The following is a 22,144-nucleotide window of genomic DNA, read 5'->3' as shown; positions in this document are numbered from 1 at the left end:
TAATCAATTCCTGGCTAGTGTGGTGGTAGCTTGTTAGCTAGCTGTTAGCTAAAAATATCTAGCCACCGCTAGTAGTGTTTAGGTAGCTTATCCCTTGGATTAATATGCTTCTTTAGTAGGAGTGCCTTTTTAATATTATCTAATAAAACCTTAGCAACTTGCAGTTAATCTAATATTAGTATACTGTGTATTAGTTTATGGATTAACAAGGCTATAGCTTGTGTAACACGTAGCCTCTTTACCCTGGTAGGTCTAATTAAGCTGTTCGCGCGGTTCTAGCATCTTATTTGCTTGCCTTTCTTAGTAAAAATATCTAGATATTCTTTCCTAGCTAAGTATTATTTATTAATATTATATAACCATGGGTCTCCCAAAATCATGCTATCTTCCTGTGGTTTAATAATATATGCGAATACACCATCCTGCTAATGGCCATGTAACATTAAGATTAAAATACATGGCATAAGTAATTTAATACTGGTTCGGCACTACTCTGTTAAGGATTCATGGGTATATCTAAATACGCGGGAGGTTAAGAGCTTGTACTAAACACTTATTTATTATCACATAGCAGTAATAGCTACTATTAACAAGGGCCTAAGTAAACTAGATTTTGTTTACCCTTGTATTAACTATAAATAATAATATCTTATATTTTAGTAACTTTTTAATACCTTTTTACTCCTGCTTATAACTTAAAACAGGAGTTACTCTTTTTTTAAATTATCCTTTATAATTATGTCTTTGTCTAAGGTAGTGATAACTAATTATTTATTATTTACAGGCCTTGTCTTCTTTATCTTAATAGTGCGCTCGCGTCTTTTCCTGCCTGTTATAATACATGTGTGACTTAGTAGCTTTGCTAGTAGAAGTATGCACTCTGTAATAAAGTATTATAATCTTTTATATTATAGGCAGGTTCCTTTAGCCTGTTACTTGTTAAGTTTATCCTAGCTAACCCATTTCGCTTGCTTATGTTATTTATTCACATATTATTAGGGTTTTATACGCGGTGTAATACAGTTTACAAAGACAGTATGGGTTTAATCCATCTTATTAAACCCAGAGTATTAGCAGCATGTTTACTCTGCCTTATTAATATTAAGAGCATCTATATTCATGCTAATCTCGTGGAGCCAAGAGATCAGGTCCAAAAAGGTGGCAGGAATACTATAATTTATAAAAAAGCTTAATATTATTTTATTAATTATACCTAGTAAGATATATCTCTTAGCTTTATTATATTATTTTAGGGTATCTATATCCGCGAACTCCTTCTTTAATTAAAAAAGGAATTTTAAAAAGCTTATGTTTTCTAGCTATTAAATCTAATATAGCTGTCTTGCTGCACATGCCTTAATATTAGGGTCTTTATAAATACTTTTAAGATACTAAAGTAGTTCTTGTGGTTTACTAATATTTTATTATAGTTTTATAAACATCCCTAAGTTCTTCCAGGCAAGCTTCTCTAGCCTAAAGAACATGTATATAAATTAATCCTGTGGTATACTAATAGCTTCTTTATTTATACTAAGCTTATTTTTTATTATAACACGCCATGTTAGCTAGTTACTTGTATTTCCACTAAATAATACTAGGTCTGGTAAACATGCCTTTAGGTAGTAAATATTCTTTACTTATTAAGGTTCCAGCGCCAATTTTATTTTTATCTAATTTAGAGTTTCCAGTTCTTTATTTATTACTATTAATAGTAAGGCTTACTGCTCTAGCATTACTTTAAGATATTATATTTATTTTTCTTAGGTAGTATTATATAGTATATATCACTCCCGCTCTTTATTTTACATAGCTTAAGTCTATGCCATCTACTATAGTAGCATCTGCGCCTATATAAGAGGGCTTGTTAACTCCTGTGGCTGCATGGCTGTCAGGGGTCGTGTCGCGTATTATTATTATTTTAATTATTATTTATTTGCGTCTTGTTAGATTAATTAACAATTAAAAATCAGATGCTTTTTGTATGTGAAGGGCTAAAGCCGGATTTATATTTAATCTAGCTAGGCCATAAACTATGTACAAAAAGCTTGGAGAAAGGGAAGTTCTCCAGGTGCGTTCTTCCTGTCAGCATGCCAAGGTCACGTGCACGGGCGCTAGCCCGTGACATATACTACCCTTTTCAAATAAAAATTATTTTATTTTTTAAATAGCTTTATAATATAATAAAAAAAACTAAAACGTTATTTATTTATAGCTATTATTTTATTATTTTATTTTTATTTAAAGTCACTTTTAATATTATAAGTTTTATGATTCTCAAATTTAAAACACTATTACTTTATTTTTGAATTATAGTTATAATAAAAGTGTTCTAACCCTAAGACCTATTATTATTTAATTAAAATTTTAATTATAGGCTTAAGGCTAATATATTTTAATCAAAAATTATCATTATTTTAATTAAGTGTATTATATTTTTGTGATAATGCCCGCGCCTGACGTGGCGTGATCCCCGGGCAGTGGGAGCTAGGGGATCTGCCAAGGACTAAAAAAAATAAGAAAATAAATATCAAATTATTTAAAGGCCTTTAGTAGTAAGGCCTTGAAGATTTATATAGCTATTAAAGAGGTTAAAGTACTGCTAGTAATTATTTAAATTATTAATAGTAATATAGTGGCCTAAGGCTATTACTACTTATAATATAATAGCTTAAGGCTGTCACGGTGCCAGCCTGGAGGCTTATTCCAGGCACCGTGCCCCAAATGAGCATCGCGACATTCTACCTGTTCTAACCGCCTAGTTAGCTAATACTTCCTTAACTCTAACATTAATCCTATTCCTGACCTCTAAGTAATATCTTATTACACCAAGTGCCTGTTTAATAGCCTGATCCTGCGTTCTGCCTGTGTATCTACTTTATTATCCTGTTCTGAATACATTCCTTAGTCCGCACCTTGACATTAAAATCTTCAAAATTTAGAAGGTTAGGGCTTAGGGTTAGATTTCTTACATTTTAATTAGGAAAGTCTTGGCATGTATCATAACTTTTATTTTAATCTATAAATGTTTAAATCTTATCAAATTTTTATACTTTGCATAAATTTTATACCATTTATAACTTTCATAAATCCAGGGTTTAGGGTTAAAGAAAAGAAAATTTCAAATCCTTTTTTATCATAAAAAAATTTTTTATGAAGTTTTTTTTATTTTTTTAATCAATTTAATTGTTTTACTGGTATTACTTTATATAACTTAGTATTAAAAGATGCCTAAGGCCTTCCCCCTAGTACAGGGTTTTTAGTGGTGGCCTAGAATGGAATAGTTCTCCCGCTTTTAGCCTGCCAAGGCTTACCCCAACAGAAATTTCGACCAAATTTCAAAGTTACCTAGCTCGGCCATACTAAGCATAATCTGGCTGGTTTCTAGGAGGAATTCATAGATAATTAAGTCACCTATCTAGGAAAAAAGAATGAGCTAAATTAGGCTTAGTTTCATGGACTTTAGGGGGGCAGTAATAAATTATAGGTGTGGATATATATATATATAACTTTGAAAATAGTTTAACTTTAATAAATTTTTATTTATAATAATACTACTTACCTTAATAGTTATTTATAAAAAAAACTTTAATCAAAGATACTAAAATAGGAAATTTCTGAATTTATATTATATATTATATTTTAAATATTATTATTACTTTTTATACTTTATGTCAAGGTGCGGCCTCGGAAGTGTATTCAGAACAGGGCAACGAAGTAGATACACAGGCAAGATGCAGAATCAGGCTAACAGGCAGGTGCTTAATGTAACAAGTGTAACAAGACGTTGCTCAGAGGTCAGGAATAGGATCAATGTTGGAGCTCAGGAAGTATCGGCCAACCAGGCGACCAGAACAGGCAAAATGTCGCGATGCTCATTTCGGGCACGGTGCCTGGAATAAGCCTCCAGGCCGGCACCGTGACACTTTATATATATATATTTATATATATTACTTAAATAATAAGTTTTTTTTTGATTTAGAATTAACTTGGCACTTTCCTTACTCAGAAATTCTTAGAAAAATTATATTTTTAAGTATATTATTTTATAATATACTGTATATAGTTATAAATAATAATTAAAATAGAAATTTTTTAACTAATAGTTTTAAGATTTTTAAAATGAAAATTCTAAGCTTTAAAGGGCTACAAATATAATTAATAATTAATAATTTTATTAATTTTACTAAAAGCCTTTATTTTCCCCCTAAATAATAAACTTGTTAAGCTTTTAAATATTTAAACTTATTTTGTATCTTCATAATTAGGAAAATCTGCTTTAATCTTTGAATAATAATAGGATATATTACTTATATTATTTTTAAATACCTCTAGTACAGCCATAACCTTACTAAAACAGGCAATTTACAGCCAAAACCAATATTTCTTTCAAAACTGCGCGATAGGAGTCTTATGGGCAACCCGTAATCTGGGTGGGCGTGCAGGCATACCCGCACGCCATATACAATAGCGTTTTATTACATGCAGGTTATCATTTTATTATACGCCTATATAGTTTACCAAAAACCTACCCAGGTTAAAGACTTAAGGGGTATAATAGGTGCGTGTTCTTAGTATATTAACCTAGATCTATATTACTACAGGCTTTAGTACAGGCGGTGCAGGTTGTACAGTATAGGTTATGCATGTCTATTTTATATAATAAATTTAAAGAATTAATACCTTAGTACTTTAACACATTATTATTGATTACTTATTGAATTTTTTAATTCTTTTATTATAATAATGAAATCATATTTTAACATAATGACTTTTTTATAAGTCTAGGCTTTTATCATAAATAGGTTATTATTTTATTTTAATCCTATATAAGTTATTAAAAATCTACATAGATTAAGAACTTTAAGTTTATCATAAGTATAGGCTCTAGACTCCCTAAATTAAATGTGTATTATTATAAGTTTTCATGCAGGTGATGCATGTTTAGTCTTAAAGGATAAGAACATGTTAGCCTTATTAGGTTCAACTGCTATAAGGCCCATTACTAAAAGAGACCATGACCATTACACATGCAAGCAGCAAGCAGCAGGTTGATTTTATAGAGTAACAGAAATCACATATACAGAAAGCGCTACCTACCTACTGGAACCCTTTACCCCCTGCCCCTCCACCCTCGACACGCCACCCCTGTGTGGACTAAGCAAAGCCGACTGCAAAGCCTCAAAGACCACGAGTCTACAGGTCACTTGACCAAAACCGTAGGGGCGCGCGACCCATACCTCGAATCATGTGAGCGCCAAGCTCATGAGTAAGCATTTCGGGTCTCGCGACCCATATAAATATTATACACAAACATTAAAATTCCGTTTACCTTTATTTACCCTACATGCGTTGCTCTCTAAGTTTTTTTTATTCCTAATTTCCCAAGTGGTTAGTAACTGCTTGGTAACTAACTATTAACCCCTAAGTACTTTGCAAGATGGACCCTAGCCCACTAATAATTATTAATACTAATAAAACTTTAGAAAGGGAGGATGACAAAGGTATTAAAGTAAGTATTTAAGTGCTTGGTAATTAGTTAATAACCTATTACTAACTAGTTTCCTTATAATAATATTCTGTGCCGGTTCCTTTAACTAGTGCTAAAACATCTCCCCTTATAACTTTATATATTAAATATATTAAAGACCTACCAGAGTATTTAATAATATATATTTAAGGCTATACTAATATTATTACCTCTGTAAATTAAACCCAACCTGCAATAAAGCAGATTTTATAAAAGGTATGTACTTCCTAAGTAGTTAGTAACTATTTACTAAGCACTTAGGTTTAATATATAAAAAAGTAAACCTAGGGACTTAAGCGGCCTTTATATTACTTATTCTTATTATACCATGCTTAAAAATAAACATGGAGATATTTAGGTATCTATATATATAAATACCTAAGCCCTTTACTTTTATCTTGCTATTATACCTTTATAAAGAAGACTACTTAGAATATAATTCAAGAGTCTTAGCAAGAGGTGAAGTTTAGGGAGACAGATACTACACGGCAAAATACATATAGGTATGCTTTATTTAAATTATTAAATAAGTGCTGGTTAACTGCTTTTAGTTTTTATTAGGCAAAGACTAAACTTTTTGCTAAAAGCATGGCCTGCATTAATTAACTTTTGTCATGCAAGCCAGTCTTTAAACACTACCCATACCCGGTAAGTCTAAGCTTTGCGCTCGGGAACCAGTTAGTAACCACTTGCTAAGTACTTTATAAAATATTCTTAATAAACATGCACCCTATATTAAGTGTGCTAATAAAAACCATGGGCTTCTAACTAAGCATTATCATGGGATAATTTAAGGTTATACTGTATTAAATCTATAATTTTATAAGAATCTCTTTAATAAAGGGATCCTAGCGCTAACTAAGGAGTGTGGTATGTTTAAGCTAATAGTATCTAGATAAGAATATTATTATAAGTATATACTAACTGCTTCCCAAACACTTGTTAACCAGTTCTACGTAGAATAAGATTATCCGCAAGGCCCAGGCCGGTTAAAGTATATAAAGTATGATATAATCTTTAATACTTTAGTACTAGTGGACTTAAATCACTGTTTATACTTCTTATTTATATTACATAATATACACAGCCATCCTCCTCCTCCACCTACACGGCCCCCAGAGCGAATCTTACAAGGGATTAAGGAGATTATTTATTAAATGCAAGATACAAGCCTTATAACAGGTAAGTACTCTGTAACTGCTTAGTAATTATTAGAAACTACTTACTTATTAGTTGTGTTTCTTAGCGCACTTTCTCTGAAGTCCACAGCTTAAGGCATTTTGCTAATAGTATGGTGCTTCTACATTAGCAGAGATACACTTGAGCTTTTGTAATAAAGACCGGATTACAGCTATTATTAAGAAACAACATTTAGTTTTATATCCTAATGGCCAAGATATGAACAGTCTAATTTGCCTATAACAAATTAACCATTACATTAAGGTTAGTGGTTTAAACTGCTTAGGAAGCACTTGGCAAGTACTTACCATTTTATAGGAATATATCCAAGAAATCTATTATAATTCTAATAATAGTATGGTTTTCTATGCCTTTATAAAACAGATTAAGCTTTTAGCCAAGCTATCTTCTTTTAAGGTAAATATGTCCTATAAGCAAATTTAATCTAAGAATATAAATAAGGTTCTCTTTGCAATATTTTTACCTAAACCAAGTAAAAGTAAGTATTAATTAACTAGTTATTAAGTAATTGCTAACTGTTAAATTATTAGTTATTACTCTACTCCGTGTCTTTACTACTAAGGATATAACAAGAGGGTACCACTTACTTTTTAAGCAAGCATTTGCTTTACTTTATAAGGTCTCGCGGCAGCCAGTTCTTTTTAATCACCTTCATGCAACTAGAATACATGGGATTATTATGGATATAAATAATAAGTAATACACAGGTAAGTACTTAAAAGCTACTTAATAGCCACTTGCTAAGTGCTTAGGCCTTGGTTAATATCTCTTTAAAATTAACCCGCAGTATTAAGATATAGCATGGCATTTAGAATATTTAATTATTTTTTACCATGTTTATTTTTAATAAATAGTTTTAAAAGCTATTAAAATAAAAAATCAAGGAATACCTCTCTGGGCGTGAATAATAAATTTATTAAAATATTTATTTACAGAAAGATACAATAAACTACTAGACTTAATAATAGGTATTTACTAATTATTAAGTGCTTAGGAACCGCTTGCTAACTAGTTAATAAAAAAAGAAGCAAAGCTAGTACAGGACTAGGTAATATATAAAAAGTCCTATATTATTAAAGCAGGGCTAAATAAAGCATGCTTTAAGATTTCTTTTAAATATTATTAGCTACTTTATAATTATATAAATATAGTAAAGCAGTCTTATCATAAGTCTAATATATCTAGGAGATATTTAATATTAGTAAAAACAGTTAAGAAGTAAGTAGTTCCTAAGCACTTTTTAAATACTTAAGGCTAATTAATGTTAGTTCTGCAAAGCTTAACAAGGATAATATTCTCTAGTATTATAATTTTACTAACTTTAATATTTATTATTTATGGCGCACGTTAAATATAAGAAAAAGCTATAAACAAGACTAGTGTTAAGAAAGTTAGTTAATTCTATTAACTACTTGTTAAGCACTTACTTACTGGTTCTAGTTAGTCAGAAACACCAGCGCTTTATATTACCTTAAAGTTAATCATGTTCACGGTCTTAGTTAGCAACACGGACTAGTAATTCTTAGTAAGTTTTACTATTTATTAAATAGTTTTCACGCGCTTATAAGCCACCTAGCTTAATTTAATCTACTCAGGGTCTTCGAAGAGTTGCTTTATTAAATCTTCTAAATCTGGATAAGCGCCGCCAGGAGCTTGAGTTACAAAATCTAAAGGCAAAGATTAGGGAAAAAGAGGAGAGGGTCCGCTTGCAACAGCTAGAGAATAAAAGGCTAGAGCTTGACCTTATAAAAAGGCAACGCCGGCTTTAGAATAATGCCTAAACCACTTATAAAATAGTTAGTAAGTACTCAGTAATTAGCTAACTCTAGTATTATATATAATATATATAATATATAAGGGACCTTTAGCTACTATTACCTAATTCTCCTAATTACGCGTTATAATAAGAAAGTGCCGGACGAGGTGCTTTACGCTACTATATATATATATACATATATAAGTAGTTTGAAATTAATAGCAAGCTGCACTAGAACTACTTAATAATTACTTATAAAGTACTTAGGCCTAATTTATACCGGAACTTTTATTCTCTTATTATATACATGATATCTTAAATATATAAAGTAATAAGTAAAGACTAGCTACCAAGCAGTTGCTAAGCACTTAGCAAATGCTAAGCAACTAGTTAGAATAGTACTTACTATAACATTAAAATAGTCAGGCACCCAGCAGAATCTTTCACTATAGAAAATTATTACATATCCGTCTTTATCCTAAGCAATTGCGAAACGGTTAAGAACCAGTTTCATGGGACAATAGTAAGGGAATAAAAATGCTAAAGTAAGGTAATATAAGGACTAATCAGGTTATAAAAGGGCGGGTTAAGAAGGCCTTTTACTATATTATACTTGTACCAGCTACCACTTTTATTACTAGATATTAGCATTATTATTACTTTAATTGCTTATATAGTTATTAATAAGTAATAAACTTACAATTTATTTAAGAGAAGCTGTGGTAGGCGGGTGGCTATCATGATAGTAAGTAGTTAAAAGAGGTAAGGTGACTTAAAAGGCCGAGTAGACCGGTAAGGGGTAGAGAGCCCATCATGTGATGGTCACTTTACTTAGTCAGCGCCTTTCGGGGCGCCCGACGCTAAAGACGAGTCTAACCGACCTGCAACCTCAAAGACCACGTACCCACCATCCCTTGCCTCTCCAACCTCTCCAGAGAGAAAGCAGCTTTCGGCGCGGCGGAACCGCTCCTTGACCCTCTCATTCAATCCCACGAATCTTAACTTCGCGTCTGGACCCGACCAATCTTCAACAGTAGACCGAACATCTGCAAGCGCTTGCATCCCAGTGGTATCAACGTGCGTGACGCGCGTCATATCGATTATGACGGTGTACAGGCGCGGGAGCGTGCGGGGGTTTGATTCGGGTGATATGGAGTCCGCGGTACCATGCGCCAGAGGCGTATCTGTAGCACTGACTGTACCGGCCTCGCGGCGTAGGTTGGCAATGTGCCGCGCTTTGGTGTCATTCCACAGTCTATCTTGTGGTTTCTTCTCCACCGGCCCGAGTGTTGACACCAAGGATGCAGGCGTTGACTCGTGCAGACCTGAACTATACATGTAAATCTAGTTTGTTATCTGCCGGGCTGCCTTGGATGCATTCGGATAAAGGATCGAGTCGCGGAGCATGAAGATCATTGTACCCTCGGGTGGGGATAGCGGTGCATCCTGTCTGCAGTCGTCGCTGTCCGAAGACGAAGAACCAGGGTAAAGAGTGCCCGGATTCTCCCCTGTGACCATGGTCACATTAACAAACGCCAAACGCAGCAGGACATAGACCAGACTATACGCCACCGCCGCCGCAATCCTAATCTCGACATCCACAAACGACGTAACCCAAAAAGCGACCATGCTGCCCACAAAATCCGCGAACGAAGTCTTCCAATAGTGCCAGAAGACACGCGCCGGGAGAATGATCTGCCACACGGCGACGACAATAATCGCCGAGAGCGTGGCCGACGGAATCCAGTAGAATGCATGGGTCAACTTGTAGATGCTCACGAGCACACATGCCGTCGTTGCAAGACCGCCTAGAGGGCTCTTGACCCCGGACTCGGAGTTGACTGCCGTACGCGAGAATCCACCGGTGACGGGCATGCAAGTGAAGAAGCTGCCGAAGAGGTTCACGAGGCCAATGTAGTTAAGTTCCTGGTCTTGATCAATCACGTACCAGTGCCGGCGGCCGAAGGCTTTGCCGATGGCGAGATGCTCGAGCGCTGCGGCGATGAAGACAGCGACGCTTCGGCCCGCGGTCTTGACGAGGAGGGCACGGTCGGGTTTCTTTGGTGCGAGGATCCCGGCGCCTGTGACCTGGGAGATGCCGAAGAGGAGGGTCATCGGGGCGAGACTTGTTCACCGCGTAGCTGATCGCCGTGAAGAGGATGAGGGCGAGCGCGTTGCGGGAGATGGAGAGATACCAGAGGCTGCGATACTTCTTGCCCCATCTGCGGCCGACGAATTGCATGCCGAGTAGCAGGACGATCCCGGAGAACCCGATTAGGAATGCACGCCAGTTTGTGTTTGGGAGGCGTTGGAAGAAAACCCGGATGACGCCTGCCGTGTCATCCCCAGTCTTCTCCTGTCCAAACAGCGCCTTAAACTGCTGAAGCACGATTGCAATTGCTGCCCCAGATACGTACCCCGAGAGCACCGGGAGAGGGATAAACTCGAGCAGGAATCCGAGTTTCAGCAGGCCGAGAAGCAACGAGTAGACACCGACCCAGAATGCGGCGGCACTGGCAATTACTGGGGCCGAGTATCCCTCCCCCACAAGATCCGTGACAATTTCCCCCGTCAGAAGGCCCATGATGGCTGTTGGGCCTGCAGTTACGTCTTTGGACGTGCCCATGACGGTGTAGAAGAGCGTTGGCAGCCAGCTGGAATTAAGGCCATAGCGGGCGTGGATATTCGCAACTTTGGCATAGGCGAGGGACTGAGGGACAAGGAGGATACCGATAGTGATCCCTGGTCAGTAGTGCTGGGGTTAGTGGACACTCTATCGAGATTGCGTATGAAATGTATAATGTATCTCACCTGCTACCAGGTCACCCCAGAGCCACGACGGCGAATACCCAGTTATCCACTGGGCGATCGGAGCCTCTGCGGCGACATAGTTTGCTGTCGCCCTGGGTAGTTTTGGCAAGCTGCAACTGGCGACACTGAGAAATCTGGTGATGTTAGGGTCGTTACGGACGTTTTTCTTCAACGCCTGGATGTGGGCCATGATGGTCAGTACTGTAAAGGATTAGGGCAGGACTAGGCTTGGGAAACAAAAGAATAGAATACGATCAGGACGCAGAAATCATATTAGTCTGAGATCTACTTGCAGTGAAATTGCATCCTCACAATGATCACGTATTCGGAGTGGGTACACGCAGGTCCGCGATGTTGAGATGCCGCGTGGTAATGGCGCAATAGTCTCCAACTATTTGGAGTAAGCATTATCGATCAAGCAGACCAGACGCTCACACTTCGTATGTGGAGCAGCGAGTCCGAGGATGCCCAATAGTGGACATGGTCGAGTCAGGCGATGGAGGATTTGGGTGATGCTATCTGGGCCAGCGATGGCGCAAGACAGCGATCCCCACAGTGTCCCTTTCGACTCCAGCTTAACGGCATACCCTTAACACTGCAGCAGATCCCTCAGAGCTTCCGTACTTCCAGCGTCAAGCTAGCCATGAAGTACCTCACTGCCGAGGAGCGCAAAGACCTTCTGGGCGACTATTTCGCTCCCGAAGGACTCTACGAGTACACCAAGGGCCTCCCCTTCGTCGGCCGCGTAACCAGAAACGTATCCTCCATTGTCGCTGGAAAATGGACAGAAATCCTTCTGGACTATGAGGTCGGTGCGTCCGGATTGGCAGATGGCGCTTGGATCCAAGGGACCTTTAAGTTTTATTCTGTCCGTTGCCCTTATAACCTCGAGGAGTGGCAGCCAAGTTGGAAGATCGCATATTGACAAGGGAAACTAGGACTGGGCCCTCTTCCAAACGTCAGACAAAACCAAGGACAACCACGTGAGCGCCGAGTATGTTCCAAACAAGCTTTTCCCGGGACAGACGCCTGCCACGGTGGAGAGTCTGAGTATCCGGTTCGACCAAAAAGGCCACGAACGGCCCTTCCAAAAGGCCGTCATCGTGGACATCCATGATGGCTACTTAAACCCTGGAGATAAGATCGTGATTCGACTCGGTGACCGGCGGTTTTGAGGGAGGGGCACGAGAGCACAGACGTTCGTGGAGAAGGATTTCCGGTGGCGGTTCTACATCGACCCCGTTGGGACTTCGTGAGTCAACGTTCAATCACTGAGGTCAGAGGGGGGCTGAGCTAATTCGTTTACGCAGACGCTTTGCCCCTATCCAGCCGGACATCCCGTGGGACATTGTGGCAGGCCCGGTGCATCGCGTGCAGACTGTATCGCCGCGGCTGGTGCGGCCGGATGTGCCATTCGCAATCCATGCTCACGCGGAGGATATCTGGGGCAATGTGACGCGCGACCTAACAGGCTTCGTCTTTAAGCTGCGCGTGTTTTCTGAGTCCACGGCCGTGATTGAACAGGAGGCAGCAGTCCCGGAGCAGGGCTGGACGAATGCCATTTTCTCAGAGCTGACCCTGGCCACCGACGGCGAATACACGATCCATGTCAGTATTGCAGCAGAGGATGGAAGCACCATCGCATCCAGCCTAACGCACCTCACCGTCTCCTCCAATCTTTCAGTTCCGAAAATTCTCTATGGCGACCTCCACGTCCACTCGGACGACACGGTCGGCACCGAGTCCTCCAGCTACAGCTTCTCATACGGCCGCGACATCGCCGCCCTCGACGTCCTCGGCTACACGGCCAACGATTTCCAAATCACGCAAAAGGATTGGGACGAGACAAATCGGCTGATTAAGTCGCTGAACGAGCCCGGGGGATTCGTCATCTTCCCGGGCACCGAGTGGTGCGGGAACTCGGCGGCCGGAGGGGACCATAACGTTGTCTTTCTGGGAGACCCGGAGACGCAGACGCCGGAGTTCCCGTTTAACAGGCACGGCAATGTGGCGAGGTCATTTGAGTGGTCGGAGCATGGGCCCAAGGATCTGGTTCCTGGTGCGTGGCCTCTGGATGAAGTCTACGCGACGAATGCGGCGGATGCAGAGACGCATCTGCTGGTCCCCCATGTTGGCGGCCGTCGGTGCAACCTGGCATGGCACCACCCAAAGCTTGAGCGGCTGGTCGAAATCGGGAGCGCCTGGGGCCAGTTTGAGTGGTTGCTGCAGGACGCTGTTCGCCGGGCGTGGAAGCTGGGGGTGTGCGCGAACTCAGACGAGCACCGCGGGCGCTGCGGTGGTGGCGTCCCGGGGACCGCAGTCTTTGGGACACGCGGCGGGTTGACAGGGATTCTGGCACCGACGTTAACGCGTGGGGATGTCGCGAAGACGCTCCGTGCGCGGCGGACCTTTGCCACGACGGGGCAGCGCCTGGTTGGTCTCTTGTCCACGGCGGATGGATCTGCGCAGCAGGGGGATGAAATCACAGTACCGAGGACTGAGCATGTCCAGCTGAAGTACCACTTCCTCGGGGACCGGGGGTTCTCCACGATTGAAGCCTTTGATGCATCCGGCTTGATCTGGTCTCGGCACTTCTGGAGCGAGTCTCAGGCTCCTGCCACTATTGTGCGTGTGACATGGGGTGGAGCAAGAGTGTACGACCGATACCGCGAGGCGATCTGGAACGGGACAATCACGCTTTCGGACATGGTCTCTTCCATTAAACGAGTAGTTCCGTTTGGCGGGCTCGCGGATAACCCCGAGGACTACGCGAAAGAGACTGACAGCCGCACGGTATCCTTCAACAGCAGGACCAGCGGTGATATCGACGGCGTACATATCCTTCTAGACGACGCGGGAAGTAGTCAACCAACCGTGACAATCACAGGTTGCATCGGTGGCTATGTCAAAGTTGGCGATGCCTTAGCCGGAAACCCACACAAGGCGCAACCGACATTCAAGCTTAAGGTTTCCTGGGAGGAAGCCTTGCAACCTGGCGGCAAGGATATTGAGATCCGAGGCGGCGCAGATTTATTTATCCGCGTAGAGGCAATTCCCGATATTGACCTCCCGCGGCGAGTTGAAGGGACTCTGACTTTGGGTGAAACCACTGAGACAGTGAGGGCGGTTTACTTTGTTGGGACGGAATGGAGTGGAGCGAAGGTTGTGACAAGCCCGATTTTTATATCCCCTATTTAAGTACAGTATATCCAACCAAAAATATCTAGCTTTGACTCTGTGCCCTTTTAGCTGTGGCTTCCCCTGCCCAGAGTTCATCTGCTTTTTGACGTCTTTGTAGGAAGGCAGCCGCGCAATTAGGTGATTAGGGTTGCAACGCTCTTCACATTTACCAGTTTTAAACCGGGTCATGGCCAGGATCTTCACGAAATAACGCGGCAATTGCCAGCGCCCTCTCGCGCCTCTGGGGTCGACCTTGTTCATGTAAGATATGTTGGTTCCGAGCGGGATGCGCCAGCTCAACCAGCGAGCAGATGGGATCGCAAAGGCCGCGCCCCGTGACCGGGGAGACCTTGATAAAGCGCCAGTTCCGCTGCCTTGCAAACGCCTCGGCTTCCTCGTGCGCCACGGAGGGTTCACCTTCTCCTTTATCCATGGCGGCGATGACTACTGCCAGAAAGGGAAGGACCTTGTCTCTACAGCGGCTGTGCAGCCTCTCGCAAGCGGCGACCGTTTCATCCCACGACGCCCGTGACGAAGCGTCGTACGTGAAGACAAGGCAGATATGCTGAAAGGCCTCCAGCATAGCTGTGTAGGGCCAATCGCCGCTGGGCCCCTGCATGAAACCCACCTGGTAGATGTAACTGTCATAAAAGAAATCCGTCTCATAGTTGCAGTAAGGGTCGAAAATATTCCCATCCTTCTCTCTCATAAGTAGCTAAGAACCCGCGCTTTATGAGCTTGGCGGACGGTAAACGAAGCACTTTATGGTGGGTGGGTACGTACCATATACAGACCGTGGTTGTCAGGGGCGCCTTTGGCATTCGCGACCAGAATCTCCAGGTGTATGTATCCCAAAATGGAACGAGGCTTGATGGTATACTCGGAGGGTAACCGCTTTGCATCGCTCATGTGGATGGCGGGATGAGGGGGTTCAACGGGTTCGCTGTTGGGCGTCGTGGCCGGCGTTGGTAGCGCGGGCTCGCTGTCACGGCTGCTGCGACTGCCACCGCGGAGCTTGCGCAACACTCTCCTAGCGCGGGATAACATATCCTTGATGGCGAGTGGTGAGGTTTGTGGGTATGGACTTGGGTACTTGGTTTGGGAAGACCTGGAACCGGGGAGCAAGGCACGGCTGGTTGTCGTGGATTGGGAGGAAGTGGCCGTGGTCGTTTGTTTGTGAATGAAACAAAAGAGAGAAGAAGCAGATTTGATGCTCTTGACAGTTAGGCAACGGAAGGAATTAGACAGGGTTACATCGCCTGCGTGCTAAATCATCTGATCTTTAACTAACCCCACCGGGCGCCTTCTTAGGGCGCCGCTTCAAAAGTAACCCTAAGCTACTGGGGGTATAGCTAGGGATCTTCTTAGCAAAGCCAACGGCATGTTTTCCTATTTCACAAGGATCAACAAAATACATCAGATGCAACAAGCAAGCCCCTTTGACGATAACAACACACAACAATCTAATACTTGCCAGTCTCTGCCTGACACGACCGCCATTATCTATGCTAGTAATAATCAGCCCCTCGAGATAGCGCCGCAACCGACCCCTTCGTCCCAAATGCTGCATGTCTGTGACTCCCAGCGTCATCAAGCTCCCCGAACCGAAGCCGCACCTGACCAGCGTCCTGGCTCCACGAGTCTTCAGCCCCTAAACAATGTCCCACGGCGAGGCGGTCGAGTTCCGGATTCCGAGTGGTCATCAGAACGCTGGAGAACGTCGTGCTCTGTGGGACACCATTTTTGTAGAGTGCCAAAAGCCCGATAATAACGCAGACTATTGTAGCACCCAGCCCAGTCATATAGGCCGCGAAGAGATTCCTGGCGTTGTAACTGTAAAAGTTCTGCGCGCTCCAGACGTTGATGGGGAAAATGGTGTTGGCGGTGTTCATGCTGAGCAGACTGTACGTGAAATTCCGCGAGAGATCTGCTATCGCTGCAGCGAGGGTGTTATTCCGACAGATGGCTGCCGTCGCAGCGCCATCCCCAAGGACGTCTTTATACTCGGTAGTATTCCAGAACTCGGCGCAACCAAACAGCCCCGTCTGCAAAGGCGATAGAGGGCTTATGATCGTGACGCCAGCTTGGTTGATCATCAGAGCACTCGGGTCCATGCTCCACAGCTCAAAGCCAAACAGGGACCCAAACAACAGGTGCATTAGGTAAAACCCGCCGTTAATGTCGGGGCCCTGGTCCATGATCGTGGCGTTTGAGCCCTCGGCAGTGGTGAAGTTTGATGGAGCAATCAGCTCTGTTGAGAGGGGTGTCAGAGTACGCTCGCCGTCCGTATAACTTAACTGCGCCACATATGAGGTGTTCCAGAGCTGGCAAACGAGCCTTGTCTGGCCGTCGCTCTCTTGCTCGTCCCAGAGCGGATTGTTGCCCTTGGCATAGACGAATATTGTGTTCCGATTATAGGGGTAGCCTTTGTACCACCAATATTCCTCAAGGCCGATTTGCTCCTTCCAGACTTCGCGAAATGAGCCCTCGTCGCCGCCGGTTGAATTCCGGAACCTGTTCTCACCGGCTTCGCTTAGTCCACGGCAGTCGTACGATGGCCCCCAGAACTCGAGGATATAAGATGAGTTCGGAAACGGTGGGGACAATGGAGTCACGTCCATTGAGGATGCAGTCGTAGCCAGCAGCCGCATGATGGCTGGCGAGGGCGTGTCGATCTGACCCTTGGGAGTTTCTGTCACCCAAGAGCGCCAGAAGGAGTCGTCGCTAAAGTCGACGACGGGAACGCGGGCATTGGTGATGTTGGTTGTTAAAAGGAGACGGACAGATAGGGTTGCAGGTGTGATGACTGCGGTTAATGGTATGAGCCTAGGTATGGTAGATACAAGTCAGAAAGAGCTGTAAAGAGCAATCATACTATAAAGGAATGGAATTCATACCATGAGATAAGGGCCATGATCGTCAAAATCTTCGCGTACATCCATAAATCTGGCACGAGGAACGCAAGCGGACTGGTCAGCACAGCGAACATGCCATCGATGCCACGAAGCTTAATAAAATTCTTGCGAAGAACAGCCCAGATCTCTTGTACAGCTGCAACACCAACAGCGGACACCAGCGACGCCTTGACCAGGAATGCAAATCCCGTGCCGATGCGAATAGCCCACGTTTGCTGGTCGGTGGAGCTTACCAGTGTGTTGTCGAGGCTGTAATAGTACAAATGATGACCTAGGGCCAGTAGAGCACCAGACAGAGTAAAGCCGATCATCATGGTCGGGCACTGCCAGCCTATCCCCCACTGCGCCGGGGGACCATTGGATCTGGGAGGAGGGGATAACTCAATGTCTTGGGTAGCGGCATGCTGATCGGACTCGCGGTCGGAGTCTCGGTCGGAAACAGGGCCATATCTAGTAGATTGATCCATGCTGCTGAACGTTTGTGTATTCCATGATTCTTCGGGGTTCCTCCTCGTCCCTATATACTTTCTAAGACGGCGACGACACAGCCTGGACGGCTTAAATAGCAGCTGCAGAGCGCGGCAGTGCAGGGCAACCACGCTAACACTATTCTCTGCCTCTCTCTGATTGGAGAATTCTTGTACTTTTCGACCCTGAATCTCCTTGGCAGTGCCCTTGTCTCCCGGTACATGGTCCTTGCGCGCCTGAGCTGTATTATGATTGGACGGAGCGTGTTGACCTGCATTGGCCCACGCTTCGATCACCGACTGTATGTATCTTAGATCGGTGGAAACCTTGTTACCTGGACATCTGAAAAGCATCTGATGAACCTCAAGAATTCTGCCACGCGTATCCCGTCCCCCTCCGCGTATTTCAGGAATCAATGGGGCTGGGTTGTTTCTTGTAAAGAACCATTCCTTTCTATACTTGGAACTACATACAATGTTATCCCACTTATCCGTAAGACGCTCTACCACTGTATTCAGTATCACTGTGCACACAGTCTTCTCTGTCGCTATCACTGTCGCTGCTTCTGGAGTCGTCTTCTGAGTCATCTTCTTCATCTCCGACATCAGCAGCAGCCTTAGAAGCATCCTCCGCCGGTTCTTTTGGGCACAGACTGACAGGCGTATTGTCACCCCTCCTGCGCTGTCGATAAAAGTCATACTCAATTAGACCTTCTCCATCGACAATCTTGAACACGCACGGCTCCCAAATGGGCCAGTAGCACTCCCAGGAACGTGCAGTGTCCACTCGCAGTTCCAGATACCTGGTCTCTCTATCCACTTTGGTGTTGTAGCCTTCCTCGTCGTCTTCCTCGTCCTCTTCACCTTCGTTTTTGTGTTCGCCTTTGTCCTCATCCTCCTCTTCGTTCTTTTTTTTCGTCTCCGTGCTCATTCTCATTCTCGTTATCGTCATCGTCAAAGTATTCCCTTCTCCTGAACCACGAAACCCGGAACTGACCTATTGGAAAGTCATCCACGATAAACATGGCCGTGTCCCAGATTAGTCCCATCTTCGCCTCAAACTCGAGGTTCTCTTGATCGTGTTCCGCCGTCAGGTGAGCTTCCATGCCGTCGCTATAACAGCCGCATCCTCCCAGGTGGATCTCGAATTCCCCGATTCGCCCCGGTGGGTTGCAGGGGTACATTCGTCGCCACGATGCATCCGGGCGCAGAACGGCTTTTTTCTTGTTCTCGGATGTATACCATTCTTGCTCTTTTAGAGACTCAATGCCCCTGCGCTTAACGTATTTTGACCCAGCAGCTAACAGTCCACATGATCGTCAACATTGTTACCCCGTTGTCCTCTCCCACTACGCAAAAAATGGCGGGAAGAGCGGGTTTACCTCGATATCCGGCTTCGGCTCAGGCTACAGACATGTTGTTGCTGGGCGGAGGAAGAGCTTTTCTAGGAGATGTTTCGTGTTGCCGATCACTTGGTTCTATGTCCGACTGACTCGTTGCGCGAGTAGAAGATCCCGCCGGGGGAGTTCGGGTAGGATTTGCTCCAGGAGCTCGGGGAGGAGGACTTTGTTGGTGGCCATTTCTGTTTTTGAAATCGAGTTCATATACACCGTGAACGATAACAGTGAGAACACTTTCTAATGAGCAAGAAGTTGAACGTAAGTCACAGTTAGGGTTTCAGCACTGCCACTTTGACACGAGCGGCCCACTTCGCCCTAACTGAACATCGCATCGACTACAGCACGAATTCTGAGATTAATTTTCAGCGTGTCAATCTAGGCCCCGTATGTTTTTTTATGCAGGGTTCCTCGGACTATCTCTTAGAAGTGCCGCCCCCTCGGGATAGTCCCGAATTCGTACTTCGTCGTCATCCCACAGAGCCGCCAGGACTTGTCGGTCCCCTTCCCAGGGCTGCCGGGAGTGTTGTACTGCATAGTTCTGTGCAGCGGAGCATAGTTAGTACTATCTCTACACGACGAGGGATAAGGTCCACATACATCAACTATAACCATATCTCCCTGTTCCCATTTGACCATGACCGCACCCTCCTCAGCAATGTTCAGCAAGGTATCGAGATCCTCAACCTCCATCGTCGTTCCGTCGCCAAACTGCGGGGGCGGATGATAAGACCCGTCGTCACCGCGGAAAGGATATTTCGTAGCTCCGTGGTGTCGACTGCGACCCCATGCAGAGGTTATATTTCCAAAGAAAACCGCTGCGGCGGTTGGCTCGTGGAGGCGAATCGCTATCTCGGGTCAGACAAGGTATCAAGGTATGTGGAGGGTTATATGGGCCTTACCTGGTACAACATGCGTGACACTCAAACTGCCATCCTCGTGCCACTCAAAGTTCTCACTATGTCGTCTTACTTCGTCCTCAATCTTTTGGCGGAAGGTCTGTTCATCATCGTCGTCCGTGACGTGCTGTCCATATGCACCACGGACGCTATTTCCTGTATTGGATGCCGCCGTGGTCCGTGTATAGCGATACGTATACTTAGCCCCTAGCCTCTTCAGATGTTTTAAGAACTCGGGTACAACTTTCTCAAGTAGATGTGCAATATAGATAGACGACGTAATGGGCGTTTCTCCACCTGACGATGGGATCTTCAAAGCACTGAAAGTAAGCCAAGAAGGGTTGATAGTTGACCATCCGTACTCGTTATGCGGCCAGATGGGAAGCTCGGGTGGGCCTTCATTTGCAGTCTTGACGTTTGGCGCCAGTACAGTGCGTATAGGCGGCCTGCCAACCTCTGTATGAGGCTCGAATCCAAATGCGTGTGCTATTTCACTATACTCGTGAGCAGTCCGAATGGGAAGCCCCCGGATTAGGATGGCGCCGCCGTGATGCTTTATCAGATCCTTCAATTGGCCTGATTCGGTAAATTTGCGGATTGCTGAGACGGCTTGAGCAGTCGTCTTGACATCGATTGCTTTCAAAGCCAAGGGAAAGGGAGCAGACCAACTCAGGCCAAAGGCTTTGGTATCTCTCTGGCCATCCAAGTCGAATGGTTCGAATGATGTCTGCTTGTTATTTGCGTCGGCTGAAGTCATGATGACTGCTTGAGGTTGGGTTGGTACTGGGCGCTACGTCGAAAGGCACCTAGAGTGACTGAAGAGAAAACGCGGTTGTTCATCTGCGTAGAAGGCAGTCGATGTCGGGGTAACCCCGACGCATGACGGGGGGTGTAGTTGGAGTCAACAGCACGCCATGCCCGCCATACTCACAACATCCAAGGATCAGCCAATCCCGGGGTATGAACACAAGGAGATACTGCAATATGGGTAAAGGGTCCACTATTTGCGACCACAGGCATTAATAACGTGCTTGCAAGGATATGCTATCGGTCGACTACTTATAAAATCCCTAGTTGCGACATAACCTTAAAACGCAGAGAGGACTTGGGGGATACTCGCAGCAATGGGCGCCACAGAAGTTTCTGCTGATGTTCAAGATGTCGACAGCAATGACAAGCGACACCCTTTCTACCGGCAGGTCTTCTTTCAGGCGACCGTGGTCGGTCTCTGTGCGTTCCTGGCACCGGGTCTTTACAATGCCATGCAATCAACGGGCGCCGGTGGCCAACAGTCTCCGTATCCGTGCCTTCCAGCGCACCCACCGCCTTCGTCTTATGGGTGCGCCACGCATTTTTTGTAGTCACGCATTTTTCGTAGTTTTTTGAAATTTAAGGCTATATAACAATAAATACAATTATTTATTAATCCAAAAGTCTTTTCCTACCTTTATAGCATGTCTTTTATTCTTAATTGCCTGCTAAATATTCTCCTGCGGGCGCTGGGTGGGCTTATATCCATGAACTTTTTTAAATTGCTTTGCCAGCTTCCTCTTCTCCGCCGCGCGATTTTTGGCTTTACAGTCACTAATTGACTGAATTGCATCGCGAACCTTTATAATCCCGTTCTAGGATAGCGGTTTAACTTGACGCCTAGTATAATTCCGGTGTTAAGGCTCTTGCGCGGCGTGTATCTTGCAAATTGCTTCCTGCGTTATTTGCAACTCCTCCAGCTTCGACATCTGGTGTTAAAAGATCTTGGTTAAATTCCGCCTTGCCTTATCTAAGATATTGGTAACATCCTTTATAATCTTTGCCTGATTCCTTATAAGCGCGTTAATTGTTGCTGGAGGACTATTCTTAACGCTGGAGGATAGTAGTAAAGGTGGTGTATAACTCCTGCGGAGCTCCGGTATAAATATATTAGGGATTACCAGCTTATTATAAAGCTGCTTAATAATTTACACTTTATTAACCGGCCAGATTCCGCGATCC

At 44.0% G+C, this 22,144-nt stretch overlaps 5 protein-coding genes across 5 annotated transcripts; 1 reads left to right on the top strand and 4 right to left on the bottom strand.

The window, feature by feature from the left end:
• Window positions 1-7,792: 7,792 nt before the first annotated feature.
• On the bottom strand, window positions 7,793-11,484 carry BDW74DRAFT_190098 (uncharacterized protein; the record flags this gene model as incomplete). Its single annotated transcript, XM_073732111.1, has 5 exons — window positions 7,793-7,836; window positions 9,365-9,808; window positions 9,905-10,571; window positions 10,618-11,225; window positions 11,295-11,484. The coding sequence occupies 5 exons, from the start codon at window positions 11,482-11,484 to the stop codon at window positions 7,793-7,795; spliced, it is 1,953 nt and encodes a 650-aa protein (XP_073585821.1).
• Window positions 11,485-11,937: 453 nt separating this feature from the next.
• BDW74DRAFT_167098 (uncharacterized protein) lies at window positions 11,938-14,492 on the top strand (the record flags this gene model as incomplete). The annotated part of the gene is made up of 4 exons (XM_073726656.1): window positions 11,938-12,162; window positions 12,233-12,439; window positions 12,491-12,546; window positions 12,605-14,492. 4 exons carry the CDS (start codon window positions 11,938-11,940, stop codon window positions 14,490-14,492), a joined length of 2,376 nt encoding a protein of 791 aa, XP_073585820.1.
• Window positions 14,460-15,650, bottom strand: BDW74DRAFT_150199 (uncharacterized protein). The gene is made up of 2 exons (XM_073723981.1): window positions 15,258-15,650; window positions 14,460-15,189 (listed from the first exon to the last, which is right to left on the bottom strand). The coding sequence occupies exons 1-2, from the start codon at window positions 15,519-15,521 to the stop codon at window positions 14,650-14,652; spliced, it is 804 nt and encodes a 267-aa protein (XP_073585819.1). The 5' UTR covers window positions 15,522-15,650; the 3' UTR covers window positions 14,460-14,649.
• A 219-nt stretch (window positions 15,651-15,869) lies between these two features.
• On the bottom strand, window positions 15,870-17,857 carry BDW74DRAFT_190093 (uncharacterized protein; the record flags this gene model as incomplete). The annotated part of the gene is made up of 2 exons (XM_073732110.1): window positions 15,870-17,300; window positions 17,372-17,857. Coding segments are annotated over 2 exons (1,804 nt in total), but the record flags the coding sequence as incomplete, so codon positions are not given.
• Window positions 17,858-19,650: 1,793 nt separating this feature from the next.
• Window positions 19,651-20,909, bottom strand: BDW74DRAFT_167095 (uncharacterized protein; the record flags this gene model as incomplete). Its single annotated transcript, XM_073726655.1, has 3 exons — window positions 19,651-19,794; window positions 19,854-20,101; window positions 20,156-20,909. 3 exons carry the CDS (start codon window positions 20,907-20,909, stop codon window positions 19,651-19,653), a joined length of 1,146 nt encoding a protein of 381 aa, XP_073585817.1.
• Window positions 20,910-22,144: the final 1,235 nt, after the last annotated feature.

The sequence above is a fragment of the Aspergillus multicolor genome (assembly GCF_047715735.1).
Source record: "Aspergillus multicolor strain CBS 133.54 unplaced genomic scaffold BDW74scaffold_7, whole genome shotgun sequence".
Classification (NCBI taxonomy): domain Eukaryota; kingdom Fungi; phylum Ascomycota; class Eurotiomycetes; order Eurotiales; family Aspergillaceae; genus Aspergillus; species Aspergillus multicolor.
The sequence above is the reverse complement of the archived record's forward strand: the minus strand, read 5'-3'. Positions and strand labels throughout refer to the sequence as shown.

Excerpts from the sequence above, each read along its gene's own strand:
- BDW74DRAFT_150199 (XM_073723981.1), bottom strand. The coding sequence starts at position 15,521 with ATGTTATCCCGCGCTAGGAGAGTGTTGCGCAAGCTCCGCGGTGGCAGT. Across the intron at positions 15,190-15,257 it reads ACAACCACGGTCTGTATATG|CTACTTATGAGAGAGAAGGA; the intron begins GTACGTACCCAC and ends GCGGGTTCTTAG.